Raw genomic sequence first — 21,436 nt, forward strand, 5'->3', positions numbered from 1 at the left:
TTTATTTCAATTTTTAGTGATTGTTTAATTAGTTTGAAAGAGTTGTGTTGGAGTAGCATTGACTTCATTTCACACATTGGTGTCCACAGAACCATAGATGCTTCTCACGCGTATATAGATGAAAAGCATCTATAGCTCTATACACACATCCACATCAGTAATGTGTGAAATAATGTCAATTTCAATGTTATTTCAGCATTTTCCTATAAAGAGGTAGAAGAGAAAAAGTGAAACATGTCCTTGAGATACATTGTTTGCGGGGTTATAATGGATGGCTGTTGTCTTTCATTTTATTTTTCAAACTGATCATAAGCATCACACCAAGAGCCTCATCATCATCATCAAAACACATGACGTGGTTGTTGTCTTCTGTACATGAAAGCTTGAAGCTATGCAGTCAAAACTTGGAGACATTGTAGAATCTCAGAAAAAAAAAACTCTCAATCCACACGACGACTTCGTATTTTAACAGTCATGATCGTGTGCTTTTCACGAGTCACCCAATCCTGACCCATAAAAATGTATTTTCTCCAACAATGAAATTTGTAAAATGCTCAATATATTTGCATATTGTAAATAATTAATGATTGTAAACTACAAATCTCGAGTCTGTCCAAATTAATAAAATAGAAGACAAATGGCATGATCACCCAATTGAGCAACTTTTAGCCCAAATGTTCCTTGATTGAACCCACCAACTTGGGGACTAACCCACCTTTGTATAACAACAACATGTGTATGATGGAGGCAAAGTTTCATTGAGATGCGCATGAACCGTGAACTGCAAACAATTGCACCTTGAAAACAGACATGTCATGGTTCAAATGTAGGGACTTGGTCTACTGGGGCTGAAACAGTCTTATACACTGTCCTTTCTATAATACCCCTGTATGGGTCCTTCTCTCGCATCTTTCTCAGATAGCATATATTGTTTTCAACTTCGGATTTTATTCGCAAGTACAATGCATTTGCATTATCTTTGTCTTTCAGCATCTCCTTCTGTCCCTTTGTTTGAATTGGTTTCCCAAATAGGTAATAAAAGCGGCCGGGTATCTTAGGTATAACTCCAGGAACAAAAAAGTCCTGCTTCGCGAGCTCACCCCCAACATCAGTCCTATAACACACCCCGAAAGAGCACATATCAACAATAGCGAGTTTTTTTTAGGGATGTGATCTTGCCACACCATTGTACTATAACTTTACCCGAACTTACAACGACTAATCGTCATCCTATTATAAAATCACAGCATAAGTGAAATTATTATTTTTAAAAGTTACAAGACCACACCATTCATTTAAGGTTGAGTAATTTTAAAGAACACTACCAGGTTTTGGTGAAAATTTGAGATACTCAGTGTTTTCAAATTGATGAAGTACACCTTGTCTTTGGTATTCCATGAAAGACTAACATAAAAAAGGTTGAAATTCCCTTGTCTACAACCTTGGCCAAAACCCCATGATTTTTCTTCAAAAAAGACCATCATGTTTACTTCGAAGGTAAATTTTTTCAATTCTCGTCTTCAACATTCAATCTCCTTCAACCATCAAAGATCAAGAACAAGATAGGGCTTTGGCGGAGGTTGAAGATGCTAGGATTTTGGGAAGAAATGTTGAGGGGTTTTAGTCAAGAGGCTGAGAACAAACTTGGAGAGGTTCAATAGGAAACAAGCTTGAAGAAACCCCAAGGGGTTGGCCTAGTGGCAAGCCGAGCCTTGATAAGCTCCTCAGAAAGGGTAGGTCAAGTGTTTGAAACCCCACAAAGCAATGAATTCCTTGGGGCCACCCTCCAGGGTCCAGTCGACGCTCAACTCAACCAGTTGCACATAGGACTTTCCGAGGGGGTGGTGCATGTAACCTTAGGATTTGTCTCACCTGAAGGGTGGCGATTCCCATGATAAGAAGGAAAAAAAAAAAAAGAAGAAGAAAGAAATAATCTTGAAGAGGTTCAATAGGAAATATTATCTTGGAGGTTGAAGACAATGGGTTTTCGATGAAAAAAAAATATAATCAAGGGCTTGTGTAGTCTAATGAGGGCATCTTGGTCATTTTACGTTTCTATCTGATTCAAAACCAAAGTGAAGGGGAATGCCATCAATTTGAAAACTCAGGGAGGTATCTCTAATTTTCACCAAAACCTGGAGGGATTCTTCAAAATTACTTTTTTTTTCCAATTCTAGAGCCCTAAGTCAGCTTTTAGTTTCCTTTTTTCCTACCTAATAAATTTGAACAAAGAAGGAGCTTTTCTAGAGTGATGTATGTTTATAGTATATTGAAATGGTTATATAACAGCCCTTTATTTATTTGAAAGAACTTGGAACTTGGAAGTAGTAATTCAAATGGAGTGAGAGATTACCTTAATTTTATTCTATCTCGATTTTGTTCTCTTATAAAGTCTCCAGCAAATGGTATGCTCATTAGATCATTATAATCAAGAACTAACTGCACCACCACCCATCAGATAATAATGTTAGTCAACAAGATCCAAAGTACCTCGAAGACAAACAGAAAACATGGACAATGATATTTGACACTTGTAATACATTACAGACATATATGTTGTGATTCGTTTCTCGAAACAAAAATCCACAATGCATCATATTTAACAGTAAAGCATAAAAATGGTAAAATGTTAAATAAATAATATGTCGTTATAACAGTGACTAACAGTCAAAGACACTAATAAACCCTGTGATTACATTATTTAAGATCTTACTTCTAAGTCAGTGGAAGGCCAGAAACTGCAGTTATTTAGTTATTTGGACCTGGCTTTTAAACTAGAGAAGCAACCAAGGCATATCAATCAAACAATTTTTTTGGATAAATCAGATTGATGATTGAGGTTGATCGACTAAAATCTTTTGTGTTATTCAGTATTGGGTAAGTGGAATGGGGAAGCAGTTGAAATATAAGTATGGAGTTATTTTAGTAAATTACGCTTGTTTGAGGAAGAGCTACAGAATTGTCCCAGATTGGGCAGATAGGAATTCAAAACAGATAACCAAACACCATGGGAAACTGTAGAATTCAATGAAAGAAGTTGATAATTTGACAGGAAAGGTAGAAAATTTTCTAAACTCACTTTGAAAAGGGTGAAGCAGAGGTCTCTGAAGATAAGTTTTAAGATAGACCAACTATAATGGACAGTAAAAGGTTCAAGAAAAATTATCCAACAGACAAATTTCCAATACTAGGGCCCTGAATGGATGCTCAAAAATCTTTTCCATGGAAATTCTTTCCCAAACACTATTTCCTTACATACTTTTTTATCGTTTTGAAAATTCCAAAACAATATAAATTTATTTTTCAGAAAAAATTTCCTGGGGGACAAATTTTTTTCCATTCAGAAACTAAAAATGTTTATTCAATAAGTCCAAAGAATTTATTGAGATGTAAACGAATACGAGCTTACCTGTGCAATGTCATCTATTCCAACAACTCCAAATGGTACAATTGTGGCCCCAAATTGAGCTGCCATTCTCACAAACTCGGGCTGGTCTGGCCAGAACAACTTATATTCTTCACCCTGGCCAACATCCAAGCAACATAATTACTAGAGAACTGAGTGTGGAAGAAAATATTTTTTTTTTATCAATCATCAAATCCTTGTTGTATCACTCCTTCCTCTGTTATTCTTAAAGAAGAAAATTCAATGTTAGAATGGCCAGTAATCAACCCACATGCATGTGGTGCACGTGTACAGGTAATGGATAAATTCATTAGTTGAAACCATAGTATTAAATTTTGACATGTTTCCATGAAATATTATGATATATTTCCATTTACACAAGGTTCGACAACAACTTTGGGTAACAATTTCTTCTTATTTTTTATATATATTTTGATGTAAATCACCATTCATTTTGTGGTATTTTTTGATGAGTAGTGAATTTTGATACAAATAATCAAATTTGAGGTATAAAAATGCAAGATTTCGGAGGAAATATTTCCAACCATTTCTTGATTTGTGCTTGTCATCCTTGCAATCCTCTCTGTATAGTTCCAATTATATTGATTACAGACAAGAAAAAATGATTCTTCAACAACTAAAGAACAACATGTGACAGAAGTGAAATGTGAGAATTTAACGTACCTTCCGATGAAGAGCCTCACGTGCACCACCAGGATAAAGAAGAATGAAAGAGTTTGTTGACATCAACCTAAAAAAATTGCTAGCTGAGACAGGTACGGCACCAAATAGTCTCAGTTTATCAATCAAGGATACTTGTATTAGACTTATATTCTTCGAAAACAATAACTCCGGGTGCCCTAAACCGCGAACCATAACTTTCTTCTCCCTCAAGAATTCTTCTACAAGTGGAAAAACTTCAATCCCAAACAACATGTGATAACCAACTAACAGAACTGGTCCTTCATTAGGAACCCCTGCAAGACCCCTCACTATTTTTCCATCTTCCATAGTTGAAAGCATCACTGGGCTTGTAACTTGACGTAATCTGCAATTTATGTATTTACAAATATGCATCACAAACGACTAAATAAATAAACAAAACATATAATTGCATAATATATCACGGAATAATTACTTACCCATTACCTTCGTCAAGTCCTTCTTTAAATTCTCTCATACTAGGGGGAAGATAATCTGAAATGTAATTGTGTTGCCTTGAACGACGGTACATAACTGTACCTTTAATAACAGTCAGCAAATTAATACCATCTTCCTGCAAAGATCATCATTTCAGTAAATTAAGTTCCATTTTTTTTTTTTTTATTATAATGAAATATCAAAATTAACCATCATATTTATTGTCAAGAACAACCATTTGCCATAGTGTTCCAGTATAAAAAATGATGCATGAAGTAATGTTGAATGGATTTTAGACCTAAAAACTTTTGTGAGTCTAACAAGAATATATAAATCCAAAATACAAAAGAACACCACATGACCAGCAAAGGGGTGAGGTGGTCTAGGGGAGTTCCCAAAATGAGGCCAAGATGACCCTCCGGAGGCATATAACGAAGAAACGAGACAAAATACAACTTAGATCACCTACAAACGATCAAGTCCCATCTACATACCGGGTACTTGGTGAAGTTTTTCAGTGATGATACCATAGATCTGGATTCGAGTCCCGCCAGCACCAAGTTACCGAACTCACTAAAAACAGGCTTACCAATAAAAAAATACCAGGTACTAGATGGAATCCTCTAAGGCATAAGCCCAATGAAATACTTAGGCCTTAAACAGGTCAGATATGTGTACATTCATATCCATATCCTGATTTTTTATCCGGTCCAGATCTGAATCCGACTCTGATCCTACTAGCTCAAACCAGATCCGGATTTTTTTTTTTGCTTTCATTAAGCCCATATCTGGGTCCGACCAGACCAAATTAATTGATTCAAGTCGGTCAGGTCGGATAATTTCAAACCATTTCAAAGAAATTTATTAAAAGTGTGGCTTAAAAGAGACTTGAACTTAAGACCTCTCCCTTTTTGAAGAGAGGATTTACACCCATCACTTGTTTGTTGATGAAAGATAGCCTAAAAAATATAAAAATATAACATACAACATACAAAGTAATATATCATTTGGATATAGGCGGATACAGGGAGGGACCTGTATCCAACCCATCTCTAACTCGGGTCAAGGGACATCAACCCATATTTTAATTCGGATATACTTGAAGGAACCAAACCGCTAAAATCGGATTCGGATCACTCAGATTTCGGATAAAATCCGACCCATTTTAAGCCCTAGATATACTAAAGCCTTGATATTAAGAATGATTTTATGGACATCTTATTCCTTGCCTTCAAAAGACCTGCAATTTCCCTCCTTCCAAATGCCCTAGTATATGGAAAACAGAAGCAATCCCCATAGGATAAGCCCTCTTGATGACAAAGAGGCAATATTCCAGCTTGCACATAACTCTAGAATAGAATTGAGTAAAATCCAAGCCACACTAAATTCATTAAATGGAACTCCAGATAGAACTGATATGCTCAATTTATTGACATGAGCATAGGCCTTCCCCTCTCTCTTCTAGGACCTTCCAATTTGCATAAATCGTTAGAGTTGCGCAAGTTGGAAGTAGCACCTTAATAACTAAATATGTAATGGAACCCCATCATCCTCTACATTTTAACAATAATAAATTTGGTTAAAAGACAATTCATACCGTGATATCACACCACACCCCCCCCCCCCTCCCCTCCCCCACCCCCACCCCCCTACCAAAAAAAAAACTAGGAATGGATGAAAAGTGGAAGCCAAGAGCATTGATATTCACCCGATGAAGAACTTGATGTATTTTTATCCACAAAAAAACAATGTTGAGGTATTTTTCTACCAAAAAACCTCTCAATTGCACACCCTAGCAGAAAGAATGAGTGATGGGGACATCAAAGTATGAAGATTAGAGTTTTTTAGGCTTTTATATTAGACTTATTTTCATGTTTTATCAGCCCGTGGTCTTAGTATAGATGTTTTGGGGTAATTTGGTTACTTTAGTGTGCCTTTTATTTAAGTTTATAAGTTGAAAATTTAGGAGAGATTAAATTGTGAAAATTAGAGTTTTATTAATTTCTTTATTTGGTATTTTAGTTTTATTAGGATTCTTACATTGATTTTCTTTATGTATAGATTGTATTAGGATTTAAGTAATGGAAATAGTTTATGAATAAAGAATGTTTCTTTCAATGGAATTTCTTAGTGTGAGTTCTTCATCATTCTAGGTGTGATTCCAAGGTTCTATCCTTTTATCCATTCTTTCTCTTCTAATCTTATTTCTTATTTTTCTTGATTTTCCTTTAACTTTTTGTTATTGATTTTCTTGAATTCAAGAAATCTTGAATTTTTATTCTTAAAACCCTTTCCCACAACCCTTAATCCTTGACCTACAAACCTCAACCTATAAGCCTAAACCCCCTAATCGTAATTGCAAAATGTAGTAATTAAACCCCAAACACTTGGGGTTTACCCTAAACTTTTAAGGTAACCCTATCGTAGCCCAAATCCCAAAACCAGATCCCTTTAACCCCACATATTTCACCTTCTTCCCACACCATCCTACATCAATGAGTAAAGAGTAAGTTTAGACTTTTGGAGTTCTTCAAAGTTCGGCTTTTATTTGATTAGTCAAATTAACTTTGTGCAGTTCGAAATTGTTGCAATTTTTACATTATTTTTTGTTTGTCATGTTCACTTAAACATTAGGAAATATGCTAAAATTTACCAAATAGATTCTTTTGATTCTTGGAAGTTTGTTATGTGGGTGGACTTTCGTTTTGGTCACCTAAAATTCGAAAATAATTCAGCCAAAATTTTCAAGTTATGTCTATTTCTATACCTTGCATGCCTAATGACATACAATATGATGAATAAAGTGGCACTTTTCTTTGCCCAATCCTCCTTGTACGTTGGCAATGTGCATGCACTAACATTTATGTGTAGATGCTACACAAGCAAGACATGCATCTATGTGTTGAAGCCACAATGGTTGCTCCAAGACGTTACGCATGTGTTGCATTCCTACTGAGTTGGCTACAGTATCGCAAGTCTGTACGGGCCACATAGAAGCATTGCAGGTCTTTCGAGGGATATTAGAAGCCACATATGAACGCTGATACACAGGCAGCAGCTCTAGGAGGATATCATAAATTGCTTCAATGATGTTGTGTAAGGGCACTCACTAAGTAAGAAAAGCAACATGACTTCATTAAGACTTACAAATTCATTGGTAAGTCTAACTAAGAGATGTTCACTGGGTCTATATAAACCATAGAGAAAAATAATGTGGTCACAAACTCCATTGAAATCTGAAGATAACATCAGATTACAGCAATTGAATACACGGCAGCAAGATTGGAACTAAAAAAAAAGACAAATCCCTCACTTACCAATAAAAGGGTATGACCATTGTCATTGAAGTAGCGAACTTTGCAATTCTGTAAGGACGTCAAAAGCCTTTGAGCTTCATCTCCACTAGGTAGCATCTTATCCTTACCACTAAAATACAAATACACCATCAACCCTAGAATCCAACAAGAGAAATCAATTTAATAGTAAACAATGCACCACATCTCCCATAATAAAGAAATAAAAAGATAAGAAAAGATAAATGTGAAACTCTCTAGTTCAACAAACTTTACTGGAAAAATAGATAATACAACATAACTGGAATGCCAGAAGACGAGATATGTAAGGGAAAAAAGATAAATGTGAAACTCCCTAGTTCAACAAACTTTACTGGAAAAAATAGATAATTGAAAACAACTGGAACACCAGTAGAACAAGACATGCAGTGGAGAATTTACATCTTTCATATTATGAACCTTAAGAAATTTCTCAAGGCAAAAGATTCCATAAGGCAAATTAATGCATTTTGGGTGAAAACTATAAGTGCAATATTTCCCACAAGTAATATTACAGAATATGCAACAGAACATGTTTCGATCAGAGCATTAAATAATTAATTTCATTTTGAAATGAACCATTACATGGACAACAATAGGTTAAATAATTTAGAAATTTCCGTAAATTAGATGGCAACAATTTTTTGATTCTTACCATTAGATACCCAATGGTTTTAATGTATGTATAATTAGAAGAAAATAGGAAATTTTATAGTTAAATTTTAATAAATATTAAGGTCACATATCAACATTTAAATGGGTCCAAACTCTAAAGTATGATTTGAAAGAAGAAAAAAAAACTTTCTGCTAACAAAAGCTATTTAGAAAACATAGCAGAAACAATTGATCAGAGAACTTTAGATGGTTGCTACAGCTTTAGAAGGAAATCGGCTATATAATGAGGATACAGGCATACCAACGCTCTCTAGCAGCTCCCTATATGGAATTCAAGGAGCTATAATGAAACAAGTATTGTCATGAGCCAGCTTGAGTCCAGTATTGGTCCATTGCCTCATCATACATGCATACTAACACATATTATGAAATGCATCCATTAGCAAAGATAATGTCTTGGTAAAAATCAAACCTTCAATCTCAATACAGGCAGCTTCTATTGATATAAATGCACACACACACACAAAAAAAAAAACAACTATCACAAAAACCAAATAGAAAAGGCGCACACACAAACAAAATCAGGGCATGGCCCAAAGAAGAAACAGGTTAAGTTAGGACTATAAACACCTGGCAAGCACAAGCACGTCAGCTTTGATGGCATGGAGACGAGAATTAGTATAAGCAGCAGCTGATTTAAGCAGCTTTAGTTTCCACAAGAGTGTCTGCTTAGGAATAATGTCAGCCAAACCCTGTAGGAAAATGGTTCAAACTATAATCAACAATTTTATTATCCTAAACCAAATTGAAAATTGTACTAAGTGTACTGGTTCATAGTACGGTTCATTATGGTTTCGTGGACTACAACAAACCACATACCAACAAATCTACAAACCCAATGATGCATTTCACTTAATTTTTTCATTGTGTTCAGTGAACCGAAATGTGAAGGTATGATGTATTTGCTTGGCAAATCAACCATATGTATTAGAAATAACTTTGTGTTATCTCTCCATGATTTACTTTTCCTCAAAGGCATCTTCAAATCTCTCTATAAACTTTAGCTTTTCCTCAGCAAAAGAATCATCACTGATGAAGAGTGTACTTGATTCTTTTCATCATCTTCTAGCCATCACCAAATGTACATTTACCTTTTTTTCATGTTTTTTGGAATATGAATACTTGATAGTTAAACTTTGATTAATATGACAATTAAACTTGATACAACATTGGATTTCATATGTGATAGTTTTTTGGATTTATGAATTTTTATTTTCATTTTGTTATTTCAATATATGATGTATTTTACATTTACTGATTGCTTTTTTTCTTATTTATTTATTAGAATCTGAATCATTATATATATTTTGTTTCTGTATAACTTAGAATTTTTAACATTATGGTTGTACTTGTAACTTGCTTACATACTTGAATTGTATTTGTATAGGAAAAGGGTAACATGGACCGAAGGACTATATAAAGCCTAGACTGAAGTCCTCATTTGGGACATCACAGGGGCGGATTTACAGTGGGGGCACTTGCCCCCAACAAATTTTAAAAAAATTACATTCTCCTCTTGAAAATTTGATACATTTTGACTTTGCCCCACCCCAACTGATGACATTGCCCCTTGACATAGGTCTTCTCTCATATACTAATAAGAAATAGCCTAAATGCCCTTTTCCTCAACCTCTAACAAAAAAGCCATGAATTTTCACCTCAAAATCACTCATCTTCATGTTCTTCAACCTAATCAGGAAACTATAATTTGCTCCCACTACAAGACAATCCTGGCTCCGCCCCCGGGGCCATGTGGACTGTAATGTTGGCTCAAATGACACCTCAGCCCTCTAGGGTTCATAAACCCACAAATTTAAAATGCGTAGACCAACATTGAAAAAAAAGTCCTTTTAATTATTTTATTTTGAGTTCTTAAAAATGCTGTCCCCTACATCCACGTGGCACCTGATCATGTTTTCGGGGTGCCACATGGATGTGCAGTCCATATAGATAGGTGGTAAATGGCGGAACATGATTCATCTAACCGGGTTCGATCTTGAGTGATGAATCACAAATCCAAATTCAAAACAAGAGAACCAATGAACCAGGTAGGTCTGAGGTAGAAGATCCTTGCAACATAATCCAGAAGCTCGGAAAGTTTGGTGAACCAATTGTCGCAAAATGCAAACATAAAATAAGAAAAGAAAAAAAAAATGCTAATGAGAAAACTAGAAACCTAAATGCTTGTAAAAAATTCCATGCATTGGAAGTAGTTTCTTACTGAAAGACGTGGTAATAAAGCAGTGAGATTTCCTGACAATTGTTCAAGTTTTTGTGCTGGAGAAAGCTCATTTTCAACATTGACCATTGCCATCTTCATGGGGTCCCCTAAAAGTAATGAAAAAAAAGAAGTTATTCTTCAAAAGAATTTCTTAAGAAAAGTTAATTCTAACTTACGATGAGCAAATTTAAGAAATCCAATCAGATTTCAAAGAGACAGATCACATACCCATAATAAAGCTAAGAAGATAAGGGACGGTGACATGGAGTTCCTCCGGCAAAGCCTCCAAGATAGGGAGCAAAGGTAGCAACGGTGACTTGCCAAATGATGTGGCTAAATGAAAGGGCAAGCAAATCAGGAATTCAGCATCTAACAAGAACTACCAATTGCGAGCGATCGAGAGTAAACATCCTTGACATCTAATGAAACAATTACACTGCATGTTTGCACACTGACCTGGATTTGCTAATATCAATACTAGATCAATAGCAGGATTACGAGCAGCAACAGAAAGTGCGAGACATCCTCCGAAGGAATCCCCAATTAAGTAAATTGGTTTATTTGGAGATAAAGAATGCTCAACCCTCACGGAATATTCAACGAATTTCACCAGTTCTTCACACAAGAAAATCCCATTTATCATTAAAGATCTAACACAAACTAATAGTAGTATTTTTTAACTTTAAATTGAACAACAATATATATGAAATCCTATTAAAAGGCATCTGATATATAATTACTGGAACATTATATCCTATATACCGCTCTTGCTTACTTAGATAATTCAATTAAAACTGGTTTCTAACAATCACTACCCTGCTCCAACACCAAGTCCCCTCCTTCTCCAACCCCACTTTGTGCAACTAAGATATGATTCCTCATCATCATCAAAGCATCATCCCAAGGATTTGTGGTCGGCTAAAGGAATCTTGTTCCTCCATGCCACTCTGTCCAAAGCCACGCCAAAGTGTGTTCCTATCCGTTTTCATTGTCTCAATCCACATACTTTTGGGTCTTCTTCTCCTCCTTAAGAACCTTAAAAAAAAACTTGAATATTTCTTCTAACCACAACTGTAATCGGCCTTTGTTGAACAAACCCAAACCATCTCAATTGATTGTCTATTAATTTATTATCACCTATGGAGCTACTCCTACATTTTCTTGAATGCGTCCCTTTCTGATATTATCTTTCCTAGTCTTTCTACTCATCCATCTCAACATCCTTATTTCTATTACACCCAATTTATAGCAAGTAATACATGATACAACATCCATCTTAATCATATCTTGCAACTAGGATATCATTAAATGCATAAAATTGATATCCTTATTGGTTGGTATTTTTGACCCTTTATAAGGTAATTACACTTGAGTTAGGGCATAAAAGGTTTACTATATGGATTATTAAGAGAGATCCTAAAACTTAGGGACTAATTAGAAAGAACTCCCTCCAGCAGGGTTCTTTAAGTAATTTTCCCTTTTTTTTAGCAAGAAAATTATAGAGATGCAGTTTTTTATTAACTTCTCTCAAGAAGTGATTGTCTTCTTCATCTCTCCTAAACCTCAAAAGATAATACTAATAAGAATTTTGATAATATGAAGCCGTTTTTGGCACACGCCCCTGGTGCCCCTTTCTCTCTCCTGCCCATAGTGAAAAAAAGAAAACTTTCTGATTTGATCACCTTGTGACATTCAAAACATGATCCGATGCAATGGAGCTGTAGAGGACAAAATTATATGAAATTTAAAAAAAAAAAGTTATATTTCACCTTGAATTTTATTTCTAAATTTGAATGCTCGATGGCCGTCCATTTTCAACACCTTGGATCAAGCTCGAAAAACAATATTTTTTTATATATATATATAATATATATATATATATATATATATATATATATATATATATATATATATAATATATATATATGGGAAGCGTTCGGAGACCCTTAAGAGAGCCAAACATTGTGCCAAGAATTTTTCAAAATAGGGGTTTCGGAATGGATTGATTTTTGTGAGGATGATCTCTATGGTGAAGGGATCACCCTCACCAAAAATCAGCTCATTCCAAAACTTCTAACCCTAGTTTACAAGTTGAAGAATTGTGGACCGTTCAATTTTTGTAAACCACTTTTGATAGGGTTAGAAGTTTCAGAATGGGCTGATTTTTGGTGAGGATGATCTCCTCATCATAGAGAGCATCCTCACCTAAAATCAGCTCGTTCCGAATCTCCTAACCCATACATTGAAAAAATGTTTGGCACAATATTTGGCTCTCTTTAGGGCCTCCAAAAAACAATATTTTTAATATATATATATCTATATATTTTTTTTGAATATGAATATTTTCATGAAATCTAAAAGGCTGTGTTGTTGGATTGTCAATGTGATAATCAATGTGGGACCACCCTTTTTAAGATTTGAAATCTAAAAAAATAAATCTGTGAGCAGTGGGCAAGAGAGAGAAGCTCTCTCTATTGCTGATGTTATTCGTGCCACATGTCAAACGTTTGTTGGGCTGTGAGCAAACACGTCAGGGGCGTGCGCCAAAAACGGCATCATATTATCAGCACTCTACTTATAATTGAGCATAAACCACAGCAGCAGGATTTTGCACTTTCCACTATGTTACTACAGTACCTCAAAGTTGGGGCTTGCTGTGGAGATTTAAGTCAATACAGTGACAAATGAGCTATATTTAGGTGAAAATTTTGGTAGTGTTTTCAGAAATTGGATTGTTATTCGATTCCTCCACATCTAACATTGAGTTAGGACATAATAGAAAATCAAATTTATATGCCCAAGGAGAACTTTGAGAAGAATAGTAAGCAGATAAATATCAATACCTTCAAATGGTGTGCGATCATGTATTGGAATATGCAAGCACCTAACTTGGAAAACCCTGCATTCCAAGACAATTTGTTACTAGTTTTCATAGCCACAAGTGTAAACAATAGGCATGGTAAGAAAAATTAATCAAACGAATTTTTTCGTAGCAAATGTGGTTAATCGAATGGTGTGGATGTAACAAAATAGCAAATGTTTCCAAAATTTTAGTTACATATAAGCACAAAACAAAATGGCATGTAGGGTTTTGAACCCAGAATACGGTTATATAACTCCTATGTTCCCTTTCTAGAAAAAGGAGTAAGAAGAAGATGAATTGGAGAAAGAGAAGTTGATTTGTCTTTTATGAAGGAGTTTCAGGCTGTTTAGCAGGGTGGACAAGAGGATACATTGAGGTCGGCATGTTGGATAAGCAATCCACACATTTTTTAATAAATAATTTGTAATCTTTGTAATAGTTTTGCCAAGCATGCCTTCCTAATTTGTGAGGTTTAACCACGATACAAAAAATGAAGAAATAAAAAAGAAAAAGAACTACCTCGCTTTCTTTCTAGGTGTTACTCATATTGGATCCATCACTTTCCTTTTGCTTTATTTCCAAACAATCATGGATTGTATGCAATAATTTAAAATCTCCAAACAGTAGTTTATGGAGCAAAAAATGTCATGTGTGCTAAATATTAAGGCTAGTAGATACGCTTAGCATGGTATTCAATATCGATAGCTATAGTAACTTATTATATTATGTCTATCGTTTATGGAGCAAAAAGGCGGCAGCTTACTCTGAGCGAAGTTCATCTCAATGTAAGAGCTTTTACTCTTTTCTTCTTTTCGATGCTAAAGTGAGGCATGGTTTGTTAAGGGGAGTGTTGGGTAAAACAAACTCCCTCTCTTGATCCTCCGATAGAAAATAAATCAATGGGTCTATGCCATTACAACATAATATGCATTAGAAAAGTCAATCTCTCCCCTACAACACTGAAAAAATCAGGACGAACTTCTAAAAAGCAGCCTGCCACTTCCATAGAACAATATCGTGACAAGGTAGACCTAAGTGGTCATATTGGATCAAACATAATTGCAAGACATACGGGATAATTTAATGTAATATATTGCTATTTATTGTAGGATGTGATACGATACATATTGGCTTATAGCAATACATAGTGTTTATCAAGTTCATTGATGCACACCACAATAACAATATTTAATAACATGGCACTTAATGTGAAGCTCTTTCATGGTTCACAGAAATCAGCCTGTAAATGTAACATGGATACAACTAAAAGGAGATAAGATTTAAGGTTGGGAAGGGGTACAAGATTTGTTTTTGGGAAGATAGGTGGTATGGGGAATCTTCTTTAGCTTTGCAATTCCCTTCATAGTTTGGAGCTTCTTCTAAAAAGAATCGGACCATCAAAGATTGCATGACTCGCATTGGGACTGGCCTTGGTTGGGACTTGGGTATTACAAGGAATTTCAACAACTGGGAGATTGACCAAGTTGCAACTTTCTTAAAGCTACTTAATTTTGTTCATCCCGAGGTCAATGGGGAGGATAGGAGAGGATGGGGCAGAAATAAGGACAATAATTTCACAGTGAGACCTTTTTATGATGCCCTTTTACCTTCTAGATCCCAAAATTTCCCATCATCTTCTATTTGGAGCTCTTTGGTTCCCCCCAAGGTGGCCTTCTTTGTTTGGCTGGCTTCCCTTGACAAGTTCCTTACTTGGGACAATTTATTAAAAAGGGGTCTGCAGGGTCCTAGTTTTTGTAATTTTTGTAAGTTGTGCAGAGAATAGGTAATCATATCTTGCTCCATTGCTCCTTCGCTTCAGAAATTTGGTCCCATTTTCTTTCTCTCTTTCACGTAACTTGGGTATTCCCCTTGTATGTGTTCTCTCTTTTTGAGGGGAGGAATCATAACATCTTCCTAAGGAGGAAGAGATATCTTTGGGCTATCCTATCTTTTGCCATTTGTTGGGGCTTGTGGAAGAAGAGGAACAAGAGGATTTTTCAATGAAAAGAGCATTCCACTAGAGAAGTAATTTTAGAAATTCTTGGCCCTCCTCTTATTTTGGCGCAAACTAAGTGAAGATTTTAAAGGAGTGTTCTTTGAGAATTTTGCGTTTAGATGGGTTGAACTTTGCTTTTTGTAATCCGGTGAGTCTTATTGTTGTTTTGGCTTGCTTTTCTCTTTCTTTTTTCCTTTGTTTTAGTTTGTAGTCTAGTGGATTTCTCATCCTCCGGCTTTGTTGCTTTTACGTTTGATTAATAAATTTATACTTATCAAAAAAAAAAAATGGAGAAGTATATCATACGGAATCACAAATGAGTTGGAATAGGAAAGGCAATTCATAAATGCAGATTTGGTGCAAATTGAAGGTAGCAATCTACTTTAGACTTCTTCAAAGGTAGATTTAATTGTCAACTTAAGAATCAAACTGGCATTGTTTGGGTTTGCAATATTTTGTGTTGCTTGTATCCATGCCATACAGGCAAAAAACATCAATATTTCAAATACCTATTCTGTGAATTTGATCATTACTTTTTTCAAGACATGATAGAATCAAATAATTCATTAGTTATTTCTACAAATATATAGCTATATAAGTATAAGACCATCCTGACTTACCTTCCTAGAGTTTTGTGGTGCAAAATGAGCCCCAATCCAACACCATCCACTCCTGCTCAAGTCAATTGACAATTAGAACCCAATAATGAAATCTCCTACTTACCCACACACACACACACACTCAAACCCACATTCACAACCAACCCCATACCCCCCCCCCCCCCCAACAACACACCCACCCATGATTTAAAATATTGGAATGTATAGACTGATACATATTGGTATCGGTCAAGACCGATATGAAACATTCAATGTTTGGGAATGTAACATGTATGCATCAGACGATACTGTATTAGTTTTCCATCAATTGAAACATTCAATTGATACAACATTTTAAACCTTGCAAACACCCACCCACACACACATACAAACAAATAAATAAAATTCTACGAAAAAATATTTAATTAAATTAAATGTAAAGGTAAAGGAAGAACAAATAGAAAAATAGAATTCATCTCTTGTCAATGAAAAACTAGCAGCTAACATCAGAGCCAACCAACTATTGACCAGGCAACAATTACCAGGCAAAAAAAGAAGAACAGGAGAGTCTTTTATAGGACACCCACACTCAACAGGGCAAAACCACCTAGGTGGTCCACCATCAGGCCTAATCAATTCCTTTGCTATATCAAGATAATCTTTCACACTATAACTCCCATACTCATCATTCCACAACACATCCAACCCTTTTGATTCTTTATCAATCCCTCCTTTCTTCTTCTTCTCCTCCTCCACTGTAGAACCCAATCCACCGTTCCCTCCATCAATTCCAGACCCAATTATTTCCTTCTCTCTAACAAAAGAAGCTCCATTTGTTCCAACAGAATCCGAAGAAGACAACGCAGTCGAATTCTCACTCGCTAAAGTACGAATTCGGACTCTAGCTCGAAAATCCGATTGAAAAAATACAGGAAAAGAAGGCGAAGTACTAATACGAGAAACTAAAAAGGGATTTAAAGTCGAAGCCATGTTTTGTACGGGAAATGGGTTGGAAATTGAGGTTTTAAAGTCCAAGTTTCGAGCTTGAGCTCAGAGAAACTAAGAAGAGAGTCTAATAAGCCACTAAAAGTAAAAAATAAATAAATAACAGTTATTAGTGAACCAGAAATCACTCCAACTAAAACTAATTACACTTATCTAACCTAATTTTTACTGAAACAGACAGCGAACACCCCAAATTTTACCAGAATTCCAGGAAAAAAGGTGAAATCTCCAGATTCCAGAAGAAAACAAAAATCAAATTTTTTTGATTGATTCATTGAACCCGAAAAAGTTAGGTTTGAGACTGAAAAAAAAAAAAAAAAGGAAGAAAATTAAAACAGGGACAGATTGGAAGTTAGTGATTCTGAAATCTAGATTAATTATTTTAATCGTTAGAGAGAGAGAATTTTAACTGTTAAATCTGCTAGATTGATTTGATTTCTTTTACTTCTTACGCAAAATGATTGGAGGCTTGTGTGGTTTTGGCGAGAGACCGAATTGAGCTTCTTTGCTCTTGCTTTGACGTGTATCTCTCTCTGTCTCTAGTTCTCTCTCTCTCTAAGTCCACATTTCCAGTCTTAACGACTGGACCTCAAGATGACGCGCGAACGAACAAACGACAACGGAAATGATAATAATAAAAAAGTCCCTGATATTGTATTTATTTACCTTTTCGAGAATTCGACACGAACGTCCAAAAAAGTCACGTGAGATAACTCAATCTGGCATTCTAGTGCTGGGCCCACCTCTTGATTGAATCATACGGAACTTCGGCTGAGATTCCCAATTTGAAAAGTACAGAATGAGGGACTAGGATAAAGGAGAAGAGTAACGGTAGACATATTGATGCGTGCATGGCCTGTTTAGAAGCCCAATTTATTTTAAACACTAATTAAAACTTACCACGTAGACACCATTCCTATAGAATAGGAACGGGACACCGTATTGGACACTTGGATCTTGAATCATAGGAGAATGCAAAAATAATAATAATAATAATAATAATAAGAAAAAAAAAAAAAGGAAAATGCTGAAATGAAAAATAGAATTTACTGCAATTCTCACAATTCTAACGTGGGATGTGTTTCCTCGCGATACGATTAAAAAATCATATACGGTTATATATGCATGTCCACATCAAAATTGTGAGAATCAGAGTACATCCTGTGTCACCCCAACATGACTCTAAAAATAATGAGCTTTTACTCCCCTCAGACATACTTGGTCATATACTCCCCTGACGTGGCATGTGTTAGAGACATAGTTTTTTCATCCGAATGAATTTGTGTATCCTGAGAGAAAATCTGTAGTTCTAACACATGAAATGTAACGTCTTATGACGATATTGTCCCTAGTTAGACGTCACGTGGGCCTAGGATTTTGTTCCTGGGCTTTCACCCAAAAGCGCTCATCATAGTATATCCAGCAGCCCCCACTTAAGAGACTAACTGATTCATTCTACCTGGGCGATGTGAGACTAAACCTCTCACCCCGAGACTGTGCTCTCAGGCTGCTGGATATACTATGACGAGCACTTTTGGATGAAAGCCCAGGAACAAAACCCCAGGCCCACATGACGTCTAACTGGGGACAATATCGTCATAGGACGTTACATGCAACGTGAGGAAAGTATAGGGTAGTATGTTAGAGAGAGAGGGTCAGAAAATAACATATCAAAAAAGAAAAAAATACATGTGACACATAATTTTGATTTAAAAATTATCTCTAATTACATGTGACGAGGGTATAGAATCATATATATTTTTTTCTTTGAGATACAGAAGGAAAAAGATCAAAGATTCTATACCCTTGCCACGTCAGCTGAGTAATTACATGAAAACTTTTGACTAAGGAAATCATTAGCGTAAAAAAAATAATACTTAATTTCAATCATTCCAAATCCTTATAATCAATTTGATAAGTGAAAAATTCCATCAAACATTCGTTAAAAGAAATATGTGACATATGATTTATACGTCACACATCAAAAATTCAAAAATAAATAACTCGTACATTTGGAGAGAGAGTCAACTTATATAATAAGATAATTATCATAATTTAATGATTTTCAAGTTAGGAATTTTTTAACTATGTGAGCCATAACTCTAGAGTTTAGAATATGTGGTAGACAGACAATATAATTTAAAATCCAAAAAATAATTAATTCCTTCTCCACTGAGATAATTGAGTAAATAATTAGAATAATTTAACTATAAATTTAAAATTTCAATAAAAGATTTACAATATTATAATAAAATTCTTAATCGTATAATTCCTTGAAAATATTATATATATATATATATATAATTAATTAAAAATTACAACTTAGATCAAGGAATCACCCAAAAAAATCCAAAGCATAATAAAAGATCCAACAAAATATATGAACATCCTTTGAACTCGAATAAATGAGAGAGAGAAGATTTATTTCTACTGTTAAGAGAAAGAAAATAAAAGAATGAATAAAAAAAATCTTAAGAGTTGCATATATTGATTTGAGTTCAATTCGTCTCTACAAAGTTGTAGAGATGGATTTGATTTAAGATTTACTTCTTCATTACTTTTAATTTTGGTTTTAGATTATTTTGATTGATTAACCCAATAGAGAGAGACCTACTTGAATAAGCTGTTGGAGAGTGAAGATGATGGAAAGATTGATAAGTCCAACTGATGATAGAGGCTGAAACTTAGTAGGTAACATAAGCTAATGTTATTTTTTTTGTCATATATTACAATATTCATAAATAAATAATTGTTTTCTCAAAAAAATTATTTTATTCGTTTTCTTTTTAAAATATGTGAATTTTTTCGAATCATTCAAGTTATTCGGAAGAATAATATTTTTATTGAAAACAAAAAAATCGTGAAACTCTCACGAATAAAACGACAAATTCCAACAAGGTCCCAGATCAATCAATGGCACGAGCCCAAGTGTATTGAAAGCATCCTTAATTACAAAACTACCCTCATTAAGTTTCTTACAATTGATCAATCAAGGTTCTATGAAATCCCAAATCAACTTTTATGTGAATGAAAAAACTCTTGTGACTTGGCTCTTTTTTTTTTTTTTTTACAAACTTTTGATACAAGAACATTTGTCAAAGTCTTTGAAAATTTTCATTAGAATAATGATTTTCTGACACTCCCCTCGGACATATGCTCCCATACGCCCCTGTCATGGCATGTACTAGAACCATAGATCTTTTTCCTTGGGATACACAATTGCACATATTACGGGGATGTGCTATTGTTTATCCCGAGGAAAAAAGATATGTGATTTTAGCCCATGGCATGTCAGTGAGTGTAAGAAAATCACAATTTTTTCCAATACCCTATGGGCATCAGGAGGTTTTAGTGATACCCACATTAAACCAATATTACTGAAATGACCTTTTATTCAAAACTTAATAATAATAATAATAAATAAAATGGGATTTGTGATAGATAGTTTATATATATATTATATATATATATATATTCCCATGTATATAGAATGCTTCTCAGGATACTAAATTAGAGATCAAATAATGAAAATTATACATGGACTCTTCTAACCTCGATCCAGGGTGTTGAGACTGTTTCCATCAACCAGACAATTGAGATAAGAGGAACAACACAAATTTCATGTCCATCTTTACGAGGATTAACACACATTTTTCTTAGGAATCCCAAGCATCTCAACCATTTGTTTGATGAAGACCCACAATTGTGGATTGAGGTTAGTGTTTTCCATTATTCATAGCTCACTAAATAAGAACATGGATAAATTAATGTAAATTGGTGATATTAGGTTACCCCATGACCAAAAGTTAACATTACTTTTTATTGATGATTTGACAATTAAATTTAAATTTTATTCAAATTTTGATTTAGTAATTTATCTTTTTGAAGGGAATTTTGAAAAAAATTCAAAATTTTCATATTTATTTTTTATTTTTATTTTTGAAACCCAAGGTATCCGGACCTCTTAGAGCACTCAACTAATTTTTAAGGTACATGCAGACCCTTCCCCCACCTACACTAAGTAATTTCTGAGATGCAACAAACTATTTGCACCCACTTTTTTGCTTGTCTCACCCACTTGAACTTTATTTTATAATAAATAGTGAAATTACTCGTCACACCCACTTAAAAAAAGAGTAATTTTTTGTTTAAGTAAGAAGATATCGAAATTTTTGAGACTCAGTAGGATCCTATTGAAT

At 34.7% G+C, this 21,436-nt stretch overlaps 1 protein-coding gene across 1 annotated transcript; it reads right to left on the reverse strand.

Moving 5' to 3' along the window:
• Nucleotides 1–542: 542 nt before the first annotated feature.
• Nucleotides 543–17,390, reverse strand: LOC147383330 (phytyl ester synthase 1, chloroplastic-like). The gene is made up of 13 exons (XM_086427600.1): nt 16,775–17,390; nt 16,254–16,305; nt 13,618–13,673; nt 11,231–11,389; nt 11,003–11,107; nt 10,775–10,881; nt 9,124–9,245; nt 7,864–7,972; nt 4,549–4,682; nt 4,091–4,454; nt 3,410–3,523; nt 2,354–2,439; nt 543–1,114 (listed from the first exon to the last, which is right to left on the reverse strand). Exons 1-13 carry the CDS (start codon nt 17,220–17,222, stop codon nt 814–816), a joined length of 2,157 nt encoding a protein of 718 aa, XP_086283726.1. The 5' UTR covers nt 17,223–17,390; the 3' UTR covers nt 543–813.
• Between the last annotated feature and the right edge of the window lie 4,046 nt (nt 17,391–21,436).

Source organism: Akebia trifoliata, chromosome 16, assembly GCF_017979445.1.
Source record: "Akebia trifoliata isolate Shusen 1 chromosome 16, ASM1797944v1, whole genome shotgun sequence".
NCBI lineage: Eukaryota > Viridiplantae > Streptophyta > Magnoliopsida > Ranunculales > Lardizabalaceae > Akebia > Akebia trifoliata.

Excerpts from the sequence above, each read along its gene's own strand:
- LOC147383330 (XM_086427600.1), bottom strand. The coding sequence starts at position 17,222 with ATGGCTTCGACTTTAAATCCCTTTTTAGTTTCTCGTATTAGTACTTCG. Across the intron at positions 11,108-11,230 it reads ATTGATATTAGCAAATCCAG|CCACATCATTTGGCAAGTCA; the intron begins GTCAGTGTGCAA and ends CCTTTCATTTAG. Across the intron at positions 3,524-4,090 it reads GTGAGGCTCTTCATCGGAAG|GGTGAAGAATATAAGTTGTT; the intron begins GTACGTTAAATT and ends GATGTTGGCCAG.